Raw genomic sequence first — 19,671 nt, 5'->3', positions numbered from 1 at the left:
AGGTCAGGTGGTGATCTGGGGTCATCTAAATGGTGGGTATCACATATATACTACATAGCTAGGGGTAGATCCTGGGGAGACAGACTATATAAAAGCCCTTTAACCACCAACCTTGGCAAACTGCTTCATAGAAAAAACACTTTGCCCAGGTGATTAGATGCCTTCACGTGTGCAAAGCTACAAACGTGCTCTGTGGAATCTATAAACATCTTAGCAGCGCGTATGGGCTGAAGACTACCGCAAGGCCCGATCAATAGCATCACTGACGGGCATGGCAGATAGAGTGGTCGAGATGACCAGTTTCAGCCTCGGCGTGCTTCTAACTGCCCCAATGCAAACTTTAGTGCTACGAATGCTTGGTCCAAAATGCTAATCCCCTGGATGTCATGTGATTCGGCCACCTGCACTGAGCGTTCCAGGTGTAGGGCTTGGGGCTCTGCGTCTGGCAAATCATATCTTTCCGGGCACTTTAAAAATTATATTGTATTAATTAATTAAGTCGCAGGGAATTAAAAAAAATAAACACATTCGACCGCAGACGACCTTGTCAGACTACTCTGAAGAACGTCTTTATATCAACAGACGCATATTCATCAGGAAAGATCCAAAATGACATAAATTTTTAACAGTGATCGTGTGTGAAGTCAGCATATCTATCGTCAACCGTATCTAACATACCTTCAATTAACCATTCGCAGTTGCCATTGACTGAATAGTTTCCTGGGCCGTCGCTTACATATCCCGGCAAACTGTGGAGTACAGTGCGTTGTCCTTTACAGTCCCCCGCTGTTGCTGTACGGACCTGAGACAGCAGGAGTACGAAGAGGTGCCAGCCCCCTGTCCAGAAGCCAGAATGGGCTCCCATTCCTGCTCAGCATCCCCCTGGGAGGGGACCTGGAAGTAAAGGGCGAGATTAACCAAAGCTAAAGACAACTAGCATAAAACGTTCATTAAAAATACTGAAGAGGCAGCGGCCCCCAACAACTCAAAAGTTCTATACCAGTGTTCTATCAACACAGTCTACTGACCCAAGTCCAGAACACAGTAATCATTTACAGGATCATGAGGCACAGATAACTCACAGACCATCTCCAAAACAAAAAACACAGATCAGTGATGCATTAATTCACAGGAGATTCAAAATAAGTTACATGGATAATTTAAATTAAAATAACAGAAGGAAAACCGAGCGTGTATAGAATACAGTCAATGTGCTGTAATAACCACGTACAAACAGAAGCGCACTCAGGAATTCCTGATGAAAGAAATATGACGCGATCCCGAAATGCTTTACATGCTTCTTGCGCTTTAATGCTCAGCAATGTCTAAAATAAAGAGGGACCTTGACTGCGCCAGGTTGTGCGTATATTTTCTATTGTTTGCATTAATAAAGTTGTGAGGATTCAGCGCTGTTCCGCTCTGCACCTTTCACATAAGAGATACATACAGTTTTCCTTCTTGCCCTAGGCGCTAAAATTTTAAGTTACGGCTCTGACTGGCTCCCTCAGATTCAAGGGTTAATAGTATAAAACAGAACTCCAATAGGAACACGGGAATGGCTGCCACTAACTACGCAATTCCGGTAAACTGGATCGATAAACCTAGTAGCTGTGGTCATATCCCAGAGATGTACATTCCATTTACAGGCACAGGAGAGAAGAAAGCAGCATGCTAAGCTTTAATTTCCTCGCAGCGCACATACACTTTAAGGCATATCTACAGAGTACAGGAGAATTTCAGCTATAAACAAGATGCAGGTTACAATACATACAGTGCAAAAGGCCAGCAGAGACATAGGGATAGATTTACTAAGCTGCGGGTTTGAAAAAGTGGGGATGTTGCCTATAGCAACCAATCAGATTCTAGCTGTCATTTTGTAGAAGGTACTAAATAAATGAAAGCTAGAATCTGATTGGTTGCTATAGGCAACATCCCCACTTTTTCAAACCCGCAGCTTAGTAAATCTAGCCCATAGTCCTAAGGACAGTCTGTCTATATATTGAATCACCTTATCCCAGCATCTCTATTCTCCTTCTAGACTCTCTCACAGTTGACATCACGCTCCCCAGTTCCCCCAGGTCCGCTTCAAAGACTTCTCTTATGCTGCTCCCTACTTATGGGACTCTCACCCCGGGCTGACCACACTCTCCCAACCTTCAGTCTATAAAGTGCACTCTCAAAGAATACACTATCGCATGCCCTTCCTGAAGCGTCTGTGTACTCTGTATTTTACCAGTTCACCCCCTCGCTGTAGAGTGTAAGCTCTCAGAACCAGGGTCCTCGATGTTGTTTCATATCTATGTCTCCTTTGTCAATTACGTGTACACTTCTTCTGTTTTTATGTATGGCTTGCCATCCTGACTGTCCACCACTGTGGGGTTTTGTGGCGCCTTACGAATAGATGATGATGATGATGATGAATGGAATAAAAAGATGAAATAAGATGCATATGTACTACCCATGTTATCACATTAAGTAAAGTTTCTAATGAAAATAACACACATACCCTCACTAGGCCCTGGGGTACAGGAGCGGTCAGCTTCCACCGCTATCCAATCAGGTGCCTTCTACACTACACTTTTCCCATCCCCCTAGACTTTTGTATAACCCAAAGGAAATATTTGTGGCACTTTAAACAGCGTATGCAAGTGAGGAGATGAGGGACAGAAACTCCATCTGAGCACTACACAGGGGGAGGGCACAGAAAGGAGAGTATCAAATGCTTGAAGTATTTTCAATATATCTCCATGAAAAAAATATGTATTCCCAGCTCATAAAACATGACACCCCAGACCCTAAATTGTCTGTTATAATGTTGACAAATGTAGGTTGAAACACTAGATCAATTGAAAGCCAAGTCAAAATTAATTTATTGCGCAAATGCTTTTATTTATATCAAATAAAATAAATAAAATCCAATATGCAAAACACAGAGGTGAATAAACTACTTGTTTCTATGTTACACAAATGCTTGTGTGTACTCATTCTACATTTATTTTGAAAACAGTTTTTTATTTTATTAAATTTTGAATCCCGTATTTCTTATTGGAAGATTTTTATTACATAAACAAAAAAAAAAGACAAACCCGAATTTAATATAAACAAAAAATGTTTAGCAGGAGATCCATCAACACTCAGTAGGTCTGATCTGTTGTACATTTGGCAAAGGAACACTTCTGAATAATCTGACATTAATGGTGAGTATTAGAAACACAATCTTTGCCCCTCTCCCTGTGCTATAAATGCCTTAGGAGGTATTTAAATTAGCTGTTGGTGATGTCCACAGGATGGTTCTCTGCCGCACACCAGGGCCCTCTTAAGACCACCTTGGGCCCCCGGGCACAGGAGTGCACCGGGGCCCCTATATATACTAAAAAAAATGATATATATATATATATATGGACCCGTCGGAGGAAGCCCAAAAAAAAAAAACCTGGAAAAAGAAAAGAAGAGAATACTTACCATGCTCTCAGCTGGCGATCCGACTCCCTCCCTGGTCTCCTCCTCCGGCACGCTCCGCAATGGATGTCGGGCGGGCGTGAAGACGTCACGTCAGACATGCACTGCGAGCGCGACGGAGGAGGAGACCAGGGTGGGAGCCGGATCGCCAGCTGACAGCACGGTAGGTATTTTCTTCTTTTCTTTTTCCAGGTTTTTTTTTTTTTTGCTTCCTCCGACGGGCCCCCCTGGGCTGCAGGGGCCCCGGGCACCTGCCCATTGTGCCCTATGGGAAAGACGGCCCTGCCGCACACTGACCATGTGCCACCACTACCTCATACAGACTCATAGCTGCCCAGACAATAGCTAACTTCATGTTGGAATGTAAAATGATGAATACAGAAGAAACTATACAGCTGTAATACAGTAAATGTAACATATGTTCAAATTCCAACTGTAAAGCGCTACGGAATTTGCTGGCACTATATAAATAAATGTTGATATCTGTGTGATGAGCAGTTGTATGAAGTGCGAGACGTCCACTTTAAGGTGGTGAATTAATACCACCGACGTGCATGTTTCTGCTAAGGATCAGGTTACCTTATAAAGCATTTCTGCCTTCAGCAAAAAAAATAGAAACCGTGTAACGTGCTGTTATGTAGTAATGTCCACATCTGTATGAATTCAGCAGATAATAGGATTCCAAACATATCAGTAAACAAGTAAATTGCAAGCTGCATTATAGAAGATAGCTATGCGTGATATATATATATATATATATATATATATATTCTAGTTATTTGTACGAGCAGTATTATAGCCTCAATCACCAGCAGATTGGCTTGCTCCATTTATTATCCAATTATTAGTTGTGACCAGCCTGGAAACTTTGTTGTCAGCCATACATGATATTCTAGAATTATAATTCTACACAGAAGCAGGATTCCATCCTACCTGGGAATACAGAACCCACCTTCCACTGAAGATATCTTCGAGACTAACCTTACAACTAATTTAACCAACAACTGGATTAACCACAAGGTCTACCTGTTGGGAAATACAGCAGTTTACAAGGTGTTGCTACCAAAATTAATGTACATTTTCAGCACCATTCCACATATTCTAGTGTGTCCGTAAATTTCTTGGGAATACAATTATGATTACATATGTCTGGAAAGAACCCCCCACGTTTAGCTTATAGTCGTAAGACTACCCAAAAAAAAAAAAACGAAAAAAAAAAAGCTATTATGGCCCAGAATTGGAAAACACAGTTCCCCACCAACAAAGGCGTTGAAACGGGAACGATAAGCACGTCTTAGTTCTCCTCTGCTTCTTCCCCTCTTATGAAATGGTATGAGTATCCCACAGATGGGGAAGGTTCGAACAACGCGCCTTTGAGTCCTACGGCAGAACCTCCTACGTCAAGTTTAAATGAATCCCCCCATCCGTAAGCTGTACTGGGTGTTTGTTACATAGATTGTAAGCTTGCGAGCAGGGCCTTCTCACCTTTGTCTGTTTTACCAAGTTTGTTTATTAGTTTACTGTGTTTGTCCCCAATTGTAAAGCTCTACGGGATATGTTGGCGCTATATAAATAAATTATCATGATGATTAAAGTGCCTGCTTGAAATGTGGCGTTAAAAGGCTTAAGGTTAGTCTTCAAATGTGTTGTCCCCTTTCCTTGATGTACTCTCTCCCCCCCCCTTTCTTTTTCTGTACCCCCCTAACTAACTTTTGGAAAAAATTCCAATAAAGTAACATTGACAATAAAACGGGACAATGATTTTCTTTCTATTATATAAGCTTTGCTGGTTTGTGTTGTATCTTGTGTATATTGTGCTTCTATCAAGTGTACATGGATTGCTTCGTTTGCAGGTGGTGTGTTACATCCTTCTATCACTCATTTACAATCATGCACTACACATGTTTCCTGGTCACTGACTGTATGACTGACATTAGGCACATTGTATGAAGAGTGTGACTGCACTCACACTGTTTGAAAAACACTACTATAAATACTATAGAAATAAAAAGGACTTTACTAAGGAGACAAATTAAATAAAAGTTGTTAAAAATGTACCATTGAATACACTTTGCTTCCAAACTTTAGAACACATATGTTCGCTATTTTAATTGGCAGAGTTTTATTAATTATTTTATGAAAATAAAGGTTACATTTCATTGTGAACCATAAAATTGTGGAAAGTGGAGTCTGTCTCTCGGGTAGTACTGAATGATACCAGAAGAGCTTACACTCAGTTATACTGGTAATGCAAACTCAATAAAACTTATTTGCCAATTCTGCACTTAAGTACAAAATTTGCACTAACCTACAGCAACTAATCAGCTCTGAACTGACTAGTGCAAATCTCATATTTATAAGTCACACCTGGCTGTTTTACATAGGATAACTTCTATTTTAGTGGCCCTATAAGATCACAATTCCTAGACAGCAGTAGTTCTGGTCTCAATACAGACAGGCCCCTAGTTCTAGAAGAAGGAGGTTACGCGAGTAATGACACAAAGGTTGGGTACACACTACAGGATTTTCACCAGATTATCGGCCCGATATCACATTAGTGTGTACGCTCCAACGACAAACGATTATCGTTCTAAAGCTCATCGTTCATCGCTGGAACAATGTCGTTCCAATTCTGCAGTTTGCCTGCACGACCGGCAGTGTCCATACATCTCTATGGACTGTGAAGAGTCACAATCTTTTCAGCCGATAATTAGGACAGATGAAGAGCACAGATCTGAAGGTAAACCTCATAATCGTGTACACGGATCGGCTGCTGATTGGGACTTTCAGTCATTGATAAAGTCATTAACGATATTGCATCAGGAGAAACTGAGTGTAGTGTGTACCCAGTCTAACCCCATGGTTCCTAACTAATGAGTGGGAGCCCCATTCCACTAATGAGCCCCATTCCATTAATTTGAGTAAATAATAAAGTACATTTGAGCACATAAATCCAGTCAGGCACTGAAACACACAACCGTCAAAATGAGGTTGACTGAATTATCAATCACGACTGACCAACATCTTTTCAATTCCAAAAGAGATGTTAGTTGTGAATGCTGGTTGTTTGGGACCCAAAGGTGCAATTTTCTGTCAATTTAAAGCAAAACACCAGAACGGATAATCATATTGCAAACGTATGGGCAGTTTTACACTATAAATCTAATTTTGGTTAATGAGCAACCAGAATAAAACTTGTGATGGCAACGCATCATGATGTGAACTGTAGAAGATTTCTGGTGTGAATAAAGATACTTGCTCAGCAATATTTGTGTCTCAACAGAGCCTATAATAAGGTTACACCTTTACTGCTTTGAAGTGGGCATTAGTGTACATTAACACTACATATCCGGCTTAATTCAATATGTGAGAGATAGGAGGGCAGTATCAGCTGAAGCTTGACCATTTCCAATCACAATCAGCCACCTAGAGGGTATTATTCAACAACTGTACAAATATGTAGTGACTGATAGCAAACATTCAACAATTAACTTCCATTGTCTTACGCGTCAAGTCAATAAAAGTTAGTGTCTGGTATGGGCAGGTTTACTGCACAATTTTAATTTGTAATTAACACCTATTGACAACCCGTTTTATGGGAACTGCCCATTTTTTTTCCAATGGGATATTCCAAGTGACTATCCTCTAACAAACCAGTCTGCATTCAATCTCAGAGTTCAAACACTTTCTGCCACCGATCGCAACTGGTACATGCACATATATCCACTAATTCCACCCAAAACTGAACAGCTAGCTCTCTTCACCCCTGTACACTGCAGACACCTCTCTATCCATCAGAGTAATACTGTGCACAATACAATGTTACCTGCAGACACCTCTCTATCCATCAGAGTAATACCGTGCACAATACAATGTTACCTGCAGACACCTCTCTATCCATCCAGTAATACTGTGCACAATACAATGTTACCTGCAGACACCTCTCTATCCATCAGAGTAATACTGTGCACAATACAATGTTACCTGCAGACACCTCTCTATCCATCAGAGTAATACCGTGCATAATACAATGTTACCTGCAGACACCTCTCTATCCATCAGAGTAATACCGTGCACAATACAATGTTACCTGCTGACACCTCTCTATCCATCCAGTAATACTGTGCATAATACAATGTTACCTGCAGACACCTCTCTATCCATCCAGTAATACTGTGCACAATACAATGTTACCTGCAGACACCTCTCTATCCATCAGTGTAATACTGTGCACAATACAATGTTACCTGCAGACACCTCTCTATCCATCAGTGTAATACTGTGCACAATACAATGTTACCTGCAGACACCTCTCAGGTGCACCACCCCAGGCCCCCCTCCCTACACCCAGGCACCCTCCAGCCTCTCTCACTAACCTCCTGCAGATAAATCCGCTATCTTCTGTAGTCTCACATGAACCGGAAACAAAACTCTCACGGTTCAACCGGATGCATGCGCTGACCCCGCCCCCTGTACGGATGGTGTACGGACACTGTGTGTGACGTCACGACCAGCTGGGTATAACCTGGGTGTCTGGGCTTATAGTGGTTTAATTCCCATTTTCTGTATCGTGCCTTGGTCTGGCTCTGTGCATTATATAGTATGTAATAATAATGATGCTTTATAGCTGTCTGTAATGGGGAATATAATTCTACAGAGGTTGTCTCTATAATATAATCACAGTCTAGTGGAGGAGAATTGAATTATAAGTAATTATGGTCAAGTTGACATTTTGAAGATAAGTAGATTAGTACAATCAGTGACAGAACCAGGGGGGGGTGAGGGTGTCTCCTATCCTAGGACTACTTTTAAAGCAATAACAATGAAAATAGACCCATAACATCTACAATAAACATTTTACTTCTTTATTTTATTCAAATGTACCTGGATCACCAATGCTGCTGATGTTTACAAAGTATCAGCCCCAGTGAGACCACAGCAAGAGGTTTTTCAGAAATATTGTCCTTTTAATCATGGGCGCCACCTTTTCTGGAGAAATATACCAGCCTATCATGGTTATATTTCTACCCTCTTAATAACATTGGCAACAAGCTTGGAATTAAAAAAATATAAAGGTAAAATTGCTTTATGTAAGTTAAGGATATGACAATAGATGGGTCTGGTTTTTTACTTTACAAAATGGTAGCTATGATGCGTTCTCATTACAATTCATTACTAGGATTCAGATGTCTGACAAAGGGATCATGAACTGTTTTTTGGAGAATTTTTGTTTATTCCAATTAGATGACCAAAATAATTAAAAAAAAATAAATAATAATAATTGTGCACAGATATCGTGTTTCCAATAGGGATCTACTGTCCCTTTTTCACCAAATGTTTGAAGGAGGCCGTGTGTTCCTCAGTACAGGTCCATCATGGCCGATGTCTTGCAGCTCAGAACGAGAGGTCGATGGAAGGTGCGAGTCCTTGTCAACTTGAGATCAGATTTTTAAATGACATTTAAGGATCGGAGGGGGGATTTATGGTGGCATATCTTTGTAACAAGCCATTTTCTCTGGTGGTCAGGAGGTACCAGTGATCGTAGGTCATCCTATAGCTTTATACTATCCAGGCACGTTTGATGTGGATATGTGCATTTATATGACAAGACATGTAATGAAAACATTCAAACACACAAAAGTAACATAATTTAGATATAAAAGGACCATGGAGCAAGCAGCATTGTAGAAGGAAACACGGGATGGTCCTAAAATGATAGTAGGCAGGACTTTAAATGATGGTTTTACTAAAAAAAAGAAGATGGCTTTACTCGTACCCACAGTCCTATGAAAGTAGAATCATTGTCACCTTCCAGCGCCAGCTCAAAAATGTGGTTGTGTGATCTAAACAACCGCTAAATTAAAACCACTTACATGTGAAGTGAATACCATTGATTATCTCGTTACCATGGCACTTATCAAGGGTGAGATATATTAGGCAGCAAGTGATCAGTCAGTTCTTAAAGATGATGTGTTGGAAGCAGGAAAAATGGGCAGAAAGATCTGAGTGACTTTGACGGGACCAATTTGTGATGGCTAGACAACTGGGTCAGAGCATCTCCAAAACGACAGGTCTTGTGGGGTGTTCCCTGTATACAGTGGTTAGTACCTACCAAAAATGGTCCAAGGAAGGACAACCAGAAAGCACCTACAATGGGCATGTAAGCGCCAGAACTGGATCATGGAGCAATGGAATAAGGTGGTCTGGTCTGATGAATAACGTTTTCTTTCACATCATCTGGACTGCCAGGTGCATGTCTGTCGTTTACCTGGGGAATAGATGGCCCCAGGATGCACTATGGGAAGAAGGCAAGATGGCGGAGGCAGTGTGATGCTCTGGGCAATGTTCTGCTGGGAAACCTTGGTTCCTGTCATTCATGTGGATGTTACTTTGACACGTATCACCTACCTAAACATTGTTGTAGGCCAAGAACACCCCTTCATGGCAACAGTATTTCCTGATGGCAGTGGCCTCTTTCAGCAGGATAATGCGCCCTGCCACACTGCAAACATTGTTCAGGAATGGTTTGAGTAACATGACAGAGTTCAAGGTGTTGACTTGGCCTAAAATTCCCCAGATCTTGATCTGACCGAGCATCTGTGGGTTGTGTTGGAGAAACAAGTCAGAGCCATTGAGGCCCCACCTCACAACTTACAGGACTTTAAGGATCTGCTGCTAACGTCTTGGTGCCAGATACCACAGGACACCTTCAGAGGTCTTGAGGAGTCCATGCCGCGTGGGGTCAGAGCTGTTTTGGCGGCACAAGGGGGACCTACACAATATTAGGCTGGTTAGTGGTTTGAATGTTGTGGCTGATCGATGTATATGTGTGTTGTAAAGAAATAGGAATATTTGCACTTTTTTTTAAAAAAGCTATTGTGTGCCAGTATTTTTGCACCTTTTCTGAATAGCCTTTTATTACAGATATCTCACATTAGCACTGAAGAGGACAAAATATGGCACCTTCTGTTCGTGTAAACTCAGCTTTCATTAGTTCTCCTTTTAGGAAATACCTCATCCCTTTGACTACATTATCACAGACTGCAGTATTATTGCTTTCCAGTGGTTGAAGTCTAGCAGTGGCGGTAAGTGTAATGGGAATGAAAGTGACTGAAATGTGATAATTTTACAATTAAAGGAGAAGTAGTGGTAAGGAATACCACCGTATACCAGCCCATTTCGACCACTGCTGCTTTCCATACACAGCCTTTAGGAGCTAATGCACACGCAAAAAAAACAAACTCCAAGTAAATAGCACGACATAAACATCCATTGATCTCTGATCCTTTCTCAGTGAGGAAATTAGGACTGCATCACATTATAAATGTCCATGTGTGTAGTATATGCCACAAAAGCATAAATATCAATGTATCTCTATAATGCACTATATCCTGACGACTTCAGCAAGTGAACAAGCCCTAATACAAGTAAAATAGTTACAGTATACAGATGCAGCTATTATTCTCTGAAAATAAATTTGGGTTATCATGAAGCATCTTATCTGTACTGAGTGACAGGTTCGCTATCTAGTTTGAAGAACTGCTCTCTGTATGGACTGGTGGATGTATTGAAAAGGCTTGGCTATTGAAGTCGCTACAAGGCAACTGACATGCTGTGCTCTGCCGTTTGAGTTTTTTGTCATCTATTAGATACCTCCTAGAACAATGTCTTAAAGATGTGCGATGTCGTTTTTTTAGCTGCCTGTAATGAAAAGGGAAAGAATGGCTCAAATTCACTTTGCCACTTAGCAGAACCTATGTGAAAACTGATCAGTGCATTTTTCCCTTACATTTATGCTTCTTGGTTTTCCTTCGACAACTTAAGCCCTCTGTATGAGTATGAGGCTATCCCTGAAAATGAATTACACACACCTTTTAAATATAAAAATGAGATTTATTATGCAAGTCATTTAACACCCTTGTCTTTCTTTGTGCAGTATGTTGCGCTAGGTTCTGCCAGAGCAGGGTATAAGAGGCCTCCTAAAGTTATTTGCGATACACTTGTAAAGACCGTGATGGCAAGCTGCCATTCTAACAGCACCTCAAGGGTTAAAGTAGACCCTGTACCCACAGAGGGTGGAGCCAGCCATTGTTACAGAGACTCAGGTACCTTGTGGGCGGAACCTCAGGTCTCAGTGATGTCACTGAGGTTCCCGCCCACGAAGTTCCTAGCTTCAGCCAACAAAATATCCGCCTCTACTATGTGTAGGTGACAGGCCCACCTTAAAGGTTAAAAGCGACAGCGGACAATGATCTTTGAATGGTGACGATGCAGGGTCGTGTTTCTTTACCCATGCACTGGCTAGCATGCCATCTATAGAATTATCCCAAGCAGACCACTTGGTTTTTCCTATATAAACAGAGGGTACATGTACAACTAGACACCATCTGTAACATTGCAGGGAGTAGTTTAAAGGAGCCACTGGCAACTGTATTGCACCTAGGTGCTTTCATTTCACTATAAAAAAAAAAATCACTATAAAAATAAGCAAAACTCAATCAGACGTTACATATGGAAACACAGTAGATGGTTAGAAAACATGCCTCAGATCATTTCATATGTAATACAGTATCTTACAGTATCCCATAGCTATGTCAATGTCCAACTCCTATGTGCTCTATAGACTGCTTCTCGTACCCATAATACCCCCCTCTTTCACCCATCCCATTTGTGCCACTGTTTTTCCTTGGAGAAGCGAACGCGCCAGTTTGGGAAAATTATTCAGCATTAGAATCTATAATGAAACTACAATGAACAGAGAAAATTATGTTGGAAGAAAGAAGAGAAAACAGCAAACATCAGGTGCACAAAATTACCTAGAGTGAGAGCGGAGAGATGCAGGAAACAAAAGGCAGACGGAAAGGGAAATACAGCAAACTAGAGAATGAAATGAAGAGATACAGGTACTACAGACAGAATAAATGGAGTGATAAAGATGTATTACAGACAGAGGGAATGGTGATAAAACGAACTACAGACAGATGGAATGCAGAGATACAGGGAGCTACAGACAGATGGAATGGTGGAGATACAGGGAACTACAGACAGATGGAATGGAGAGATAGAGGAAGCTACAGACAGATGGAATGGAGAGATACAGGGAACTACAGACAGATGGAATGCAGAGATACAGGGAGCTACAGACAGATGGAATGGTGGAGATACAGGGAACTACAGACAGATGGAATGGAGAGATAGAGGGAACTACAGACAGATGGAATGGAGAGATAGAGGGAGCTACAGACAGATGGAATGGTGGAGATACAAGGAACTACAGACAGGTGGAATGGAGAGATAAAAGGAACTACAGACAGATGCAATGGAGAGATACAGGGAGCTACAGACAGATAGAATGGAGAGATACAGGGAGCTACAGACAGATGGAATGGAGAGATAGAGGGAACTACAGACAGATGGAATGGAGAGATAGAGGGAACTACAGACAGATGGAATGGAGAGATAGAGGGAACTACAGACAGATGGAATGGAGAGATAAAAGGAACTACAGACAGATGGAATGGAGAGATAGAGGGAACTACAGACAGATGGAATGGTGGAGATACAGGGAACTACAGACAGATGGAATGGAGAGATAAAAGGAACTACAGACAGATGGAATGGAGAGATACAGGGAGCTACAGACAGATAGAATGGAGAGGTACAGGGAGCTACAGACAGAGGGAATGGTGATAAAACGAACTACAGACAGATGGAATGGAGAGATACAGGGAGCTACAGACAGATAGAATGGAGAGGTACAGGGAGCTACAGACAGATGGAATGGAGAGATACAGGGAGCTACAGACAGATGGAATGGAGAGATACAGGGAGCTACAGACAGATGGAATGGAGAGATACAGGGAGCTACAGACAGATGGAATGGAGAGATAGAGGGAGTTACAGACAGATGGAATGGAGAGATACAGGGAGCTACAGACAGATGGAATGGAGAGATACAGGGAGCTACAGACAGATGGAATGGAGAGATAGAGGGAGCTACAGACAGATAGAATGGAGAGATACAGGGAGCTACAGACAGATGGAATGGAGAGATACAGGGAACTACAGACTGATTGAATGGAGAGGTACAGGGAGCTACAGACATATGGAATGCAGAGGTACAGGGAACTACAGACAGATGGAATGGAGAAATACAGGGAGCTACAGACAAATGGAATGGAGAGATACAGGGAGCTACAGACAGATGGAATGGAGAGATACAGGGAACTACAGACTGATTGAATGGAGAGGTACAGGGAGCTACAGACAGATGGAATGCAGAGGTACAGGGAACTACAGACAGATGGAATGGAGAGATACAGGGAGCTACAGACAGATAGAATGGAGAGATACAGGGAACTACAGACAGATGGAATAGAGAGATACAGGGAACTACAGACAGATGGAATGGAGAGATATGAGAAACTACAGACAGATGGAATGGAGAGATATAGGGAACTACAGACAGATAGAATGGAGAGATAAAAGTAACTACAGACAGATGGAATGGAGAGATAAAAGGAACAACAGACAGATGGAATGGAGAGAAACAGGAAACTACAGACAGATGGAATGGAGAGATAAAAGGAACTACAGACAGATGGAATGGAGAGATAAAAGGAACTACAGACAGATGGAATGGAGAGATAAAAGGAACTACAGACAGATTGAATGGAGAGATCCAGGAACTACAGACAGATGGATGGGAGTGATCTAGGAAACTACACGACAGGAGTTGGATACTACCACAAGAGAGATATAAAAAGTGATATTTAAGCAACTAATAAAAAATAGAATTAGTACAGAAAGAAAACTAAAATCAATAGAAATGAATAAGGGACATTACTGACAGAATCTGGGAAGACGGAAACATTGCTTATGTGAAAAACAAGACCCCAGGCAGAGGCACATACTGACAGATGTAGGCACATAACTATTTGACGTCCTGCTCATGCACACACAAACATACGTAAGTAGTATGAAAATATATACACATGGAAATGTCATTATAAAGAAACACCCACTTCCATTACCTCTTACATATTGTATACACACACACACACACACACACACACACACACACACATCCAGCCCACGTCTGGGCTTCCCAGGGTCCATCTCATCTCAGTAAGGACTGTCGTCTTCTCGTTCCAGTCTACATTGGCTGAGGGCCCGATGAGCGTATACTAAAATATTCAGGGAATCCATTCTGATGATGGATTTGGGGGGCGTGCAGTTGCTGGAGCCCCCCGAGCTGGGTCTCCCCCACTGGCACTTTCTGGTTTCCAGCAGCTCCGTTCAGTGATGGAGGACTGATCAGATGATGCGAGTCAGAGGTCAGCTGGGAATAGCACTGGCCCAGGGTCACGGGATACTGCACTGGCTTATTGATCTGAGTGGAGGAAGGAAGGAATAGTGAGAGTAAAACGGGGACATACAGAGGACCAGCTGGTAAAAGGGAGACGGTAAAGTGGAACATTAAATGAAGGTGCAGGAGTACACACTGTTTTATACAGTGTATTTTGTTTAAAGGGCATTCTTGGACTTGTAGTTCCACAACTGCTAGACTGCAAGAGTCTGCCTACCTCTACATTATACTGGCAGACACCAGCCCATAGGTAAACACACAGATGTAAATTTCAGTATAGACTGATAAGTGACCCTCATAAATTGTCCTTCCTAGCTCTATAAGACTTCATGCGTTGTACCTCAATAGACGTACTTGATAGGAACTCTGGTGCACAGGAAACTATCCCTCAATGATCTCACCCATCACTTTGCAAATCCCTACACTGGCTCCGTGTCCTCCAGAATCCAAGTCAAATTACTCACCCTTACCTACAAAGCCCTCAACAACACCACCCCTTCATACATCTCAAATCTCATATCAAAATGCTCTCCCTCCGGCCATCTTAGACTCTTAGACCTACCTCTGACCTCCGCCTTGTCTCGTCTCTGGTAACCACCTGTCACTTGCACCTACAAGACTTCTCCAGTGCTGCCCCCCACTTATGGAATTCCCTACCACGCCCAATTAGGCTTTCCCAGAGCCTTCAAATCTTCAAAAAATAGACGTTCTCTGAAATCCCATCTCTTTATTAGAGCCCACCTATATTACCCACATTAATGCAGCCTCAAAACTGTCCCAATCTCCACTCTGAGCCACACTCGCTCCTCTTGTTTCAGCTGTGCCCTCTTCCCCTTAGAATGTAAGCTCTCTAATGAGCAGGGTCCTCCATACCCTTTGTTTTCATGTTTGCATTTATTTTGGCTACGTTGTATGTCCCTGTTTTATGTATGTCCTGTTTTCCCTACTGTACAGCGCTTTACAAATCTACGATAATAATAATAACTTAAATATCCTGAATTTTTCTAACGTCAGTAGAAGCTTCTTGTACAAAGCAATCAGCATTTTAGACTTAGCGGTCCTTTAATACCTACGCCGTGTGCGGGGTTAGTCACCCGCGCCAGTAAACATGATGCATGATAAAAATTAATGAAACTTATCATTGTGACTCCTCACCACTCCGGAGTTCCCGTTGCTGCTGGGAATAGAGAACAGCTCAGTGACGTTGGGAACGGAGTCGCTGATGAATGTGACATTTCCATACACGTGATGGGGAAACTTCTCTGTGCTCTGCTCCATGATTCCAATCTGAGACGTGCGCACGTGGTAGGGGAAATTCTTATTGGCTGCAGAGGGCCTAGTGATTATCTGAGAGGCGACAGAAGAAAGGAATAGGACAAGTAGTATAACCAATGGGAGATGGAAAAACTGCATATGGAGAATTGGCACAAAGGAAAACGGAGTAATGTGCAGGTTCGGTGTGTCATCTGGTGATATCACTTGTCTTGTTCCCTGCCACATGCCGTGAGCCATGGCGAACGCTCTCTCAGCTAATTATATACAAAGCAGCCACTATTGTTTGCAGCAAAATTACAATGATCAATAACCACTCTTCATCCAGGGCTCCTTGTACCCACTTGTATACATCCGTTCCCCTCTCTCTCCCACTGTGCAGTGATTCACTGAGTACATTGTTACCCCACACAATAAGGGGGAACTAAACTTTGCCTGTTTGCTGGGCTGATCAGTTTGGAAAGCTCCCCCCCTTTTGCAGTCTTTAGAGGAGAAGTGGAGTTTGCACAAATGCTCTCACTACATATTTCGATTTTAATAACACCCGCACACCAAACAAGCATGCGGCTCTCATTAATTCTGTACAAATAAAAATATGGTGGTGATGGTGTCATGAAGAATTAATATTTTGACAAAGCCCTCATCAACAGCAGCAGCAGCAGCTATTTATATAGCGCCACTAATTTTGCTGTGCTGTACAGAGAACTCACTCACATCAGTCCCTGCCCCATTGGAGCTTACAGTCTAAATTCCCTAACACACACAGAGAGAGAGAGAGAGAGAGAGAGACTAGGGTCAATTTGATAGCAGCCAATTAACCTACTAGTATGTTTTTGGAGTGTGGGAGGAAACCGGAGCACCCGGAGGAAACCCACGCAAACACGGGGAGAACATACAAACTCTACACAGATAAGGCCATAGTCGGGAATCGAACTTATGCAGTGCTGTGAGGCAGTAGTGATAACCACTGAACCACCTGGCTACCCCTAACAGTGTTTTTACAATTAAATAGATTGGGGACACGGCCTAGTGGCAAGTGATATGTGTGATGTCATCGGAGGCAGGGCATGACATCATCAGGGGTGTGGTCAGGTCTAGACTGGCAAACAAATATATGACACAGAGCAGAAAGAGATTGCTCTTAGTAACCCCAACAGCTCATTTCATTAATCATACTCAAGTGAGTTATATCTCTTTCGCTTGATCAGTAATTATCCCATCTAATTGACCCTAGTCTGTGTCTGTCTGTCTGTGTGTGTTTGTTAGGGAATTTAGACTGTAAGCTCCAATGGGGCAGGGACTGATGTGAATGAGTTCTCTGTACAGCACTGCGGAATCAGTGGCGCTATATAAATAAATGGTGATGATGATGATCTGTTCCCACAGGTAGATATAATAAAACCACGAGCTGATGGGGGTACTCAGGGACTTAAGATACAATAATGAGGAACACATGTATTCTAAGCAGCAAAATACACCTTAATGTACCAAAAACTACTTGGTCTCCACAATTCCTTGTCCCGGTTACAGGGACACATCTGCTTTCTATGGGAAAAGTGTCCTACTCACCAGGAAAACCGCGTGTGCATAGAAGTGGATTCCCAGCTGGATCCCGTTCACGATCTTCTCACGCGCCCATTTAGGGATTCCAAAGTTAGCAATCAGAGCCATGACAGGCACTGCAAAGAACCTGCCGTTAAACATACAGGGACATTTATGAAAATCGGCGCACAGGAAAAAAGCTGCTGTAAGTCAAGGAAGCCAATTAGATTCTATCATTCCTATGTACTAGTCTTCAGAAATGTTCCTGTAGTGGTTTTAATCAAGATACCTAATCTTATGCAATTTGTTTCATAGTTCTGTCATATGCGATAACTAACGCTGTAAGGTGTTCAGTCCTCTGACATCCATGTCCTGTCACATCCCTGTCCTGTCACATCCATGTCCTGTCACATCCCTGTCCTGTCACATCCATGTCCTGTCACATCCCTGTCCTGTCACATCCATGTCCCGTCACATCCATGTCCCGTCACATCTATGTCCCGTCACATCCATGTCCCGTCACATCCATGTCCCGTCACATCCCTGTCCCGTCACATCCATGTCCCGTCACATCCATGTCCAGTCCTCACACATCCATGTCCTCACACATCCATGTCCAGTTCTGTCTCATCAATATCCCGTCACATCAATGTTCAGTTCTGTCAGATTTTGTGTCTTCTTATACGAAATAGGACTCTAGACCCCATAAACTAACGTACCTTGTCCTACTATAAATGATAATTAGACAAATCAAATGCAATAACAATTAATAACAGAGGCACGTGAGACAGACAGATCAAAATTATAATTCTATAACACACGAGGGTTGTACATATATTTATAAACAGCTGTGAAAAATATCTTTGTCAACCTCTGGCATCACTAACAATAATATCTTTCACTGTGATTGCCAGGTAAGGACACTTCTCACCTATACCAGAGAGTGACAAAGATAAAATTCTTATCTGTTCATGCACTTAGGTTTGAACAATACACACAGCTTCTCTACTTCATGTCACACTTCCTTCACCAAATCTACATCAACCAGACTTTACACTGGCCCCAAAAGACCAGAACAACCCCTGGACCCAGCCTCACCCCTCCACCTGTGCAGCAGCCAGTAAATTAACTTAATAATAAAAAAATAAAAAAAAAATCAGACGTTTAATTACTTCATTGTACTATATTCAATTAGGAATCCTTCACGTAACTCAGCCAGTGCTGCTACTGTCCTCCGACTCACACTCATACTCACCAGAGTGTATATGCTGCAAAGAAGGGCACGTAAAAGGCCTGTTTCTCAGGAAAGTGCTTGAGAGTCACTAGGACAGCATAACAGAACCATATATAGGCAAGAAACTGCAGCGCAATATTCCCATATCCTGCGGGGGATTCGTACGTGTACAGGACCTGGGCTGGATCAAAGAACTGTGAAGAAACAAGCAGTAAATGACTGGATTGTAGGTGTTCATAGAAAGCCGAGAACTGTACAATAATGTATATGACTTATTACTGTGTTGTGAATCTTACCTGTGCTTCGTGTATGAATAGCACCGTGTGGGTCACTGTATATAGTGTCATGTAGACTGATAACTTGATGGAGCCCAGGTGGCTAATACGACCTCTGAAACAAGAATAAAATATATTGGAGGTGCCCTGGGGGAAGACAGAGCAGGCTGGTGGGGTAGTGAGAATGGACTTGAGGTCACATAGTTCTGAAGAGCAATATAAGGAATTAAAGCTGTGCTGAGCTGTCTTAACTTGTAGTTAATTAGATTTGTGGAATACTGTGCATGAGATGTATATAGTTTCATTTTAAAATAATTTGCAGGTACAGTTAGGTATTCAGAGTAAGAGAAATTGTACTGAACAATTGGATAAGTTTGAAAACAAGAACAACTCAGTTTTGAGTGATAATCACAAGCAAACACCATCATAAACGGTTACTTATATGGAGTCCACGTGACCTTGCGGATACCCCCCCCCCCTCCGTGTTTTACCACGCCCAGCGCTGCTCAGTCCACTTCTGC

At 42.2% G+C, this 19,671-nt stretch overlaps 3 protein-coding genes across 5 annotated transcripts in view; all 3 read right to left on the bottom strand.

Moving 5' to 3' along the window:
• MEGF8 (multiple EGF like domains 8) overlaps window positions 1-7,935 on the bottom strand; it is a 46,643-nt gene extending 38,708 nt beyond the window's left edge. For all 3 annotated transcript variants that reach the window (XM_075190681.1, XM_075190683.1, XM_075190682.1), the window contains exons 1-2: window positions 7,836-7,935; window positions 679-894 (exon numbers count right to left, since the gene is read on the bottom strand). In XM_075190681.1, coding sequence (XP_075046782.1) covers window positions 679-865 — 187 coding nt within the window. In that variant the 5' untranslated portion in view covers window positions 866-894; window positions 7,836-7,935. The remainder of the gene's footprint in view (window positions 1-678; window positions 895-7,835) is intronic.
• Window positions 7,936-11,331: 3,396 nt separating this feature from the next.
• On the bottom strand, window positions 11,332-14,489 carry LOC142107415 (uncharacterized). The gene is made up of 3 exons (XM_075190846.1): window positions 14,484-14,489; window positions 13,182-14,147; window positions 11,332-13,117 (listed from the first exon to the last, which is right to left on the bottom strand). The coding sequence occupies exons 1-3, from the start codon at window positions 14,487-14,489 to the stop codon at window positions 12,995-12,997; spliced, it is 1,095 nt and encodes a 364-aa protein (XP_075046947.1). The 3' UTR covers window positions 11,332-12,994.
• TMEM145 (transmembrane protein 145) overlaps window positions 11,332-19,671 on the bottom strand; it is a 39,847-nt gene continuing 31,507 nt past the window's right edge. The window contains exons 11-15 of the mRNA XM_075191050.1: window positions 19,172-19,265; window positions 18,897-19,069; window positions 17,669-17,789; window positions 15,983-16,174; window positions 11,332-14,851 (exon numbers count right to left, since the gene is read on the bottom strand). Of these exons, the coding sequence (XP_075047151.1) occupies window positions 14,615-14,851; window positions 15,983-16,174; window positions 17,669-17,789; window positions 18,897-19,069; window positions 19,172-19,265 (817 nt within the window). The 3' untranslated portion in view covers window positions 11,332-14,614. The remainder of the gene's footprint in view (window positions 14,852-15,982; window positions 16,175-17,668; window positions 17,790-18,896; window positions 19,070-19,171; window positions 19,266-19,671) is intronic.

The sequence above is a fragment of the Mixophyes fleayi genome, chromosome 11 (genome assembly GCF_038048845.1).
Source record: "Mixophyes fleayi isolate aMixFle1 chromosome 11, aMixFle1.hap1, whole genome shotgun sequence".
Taxonomy (NCBI): Eukaryota; Metazoa; Chordata; class Amphibia; order Anura; family Limnodynastidae; genus Mixophyes; species Mixophyes fleayi.
The sequence above is the reverse complement of the archived record's forward strand: the minus strand, read 5'-3'. Positions and strand labels throughout refer to the sequence as shown.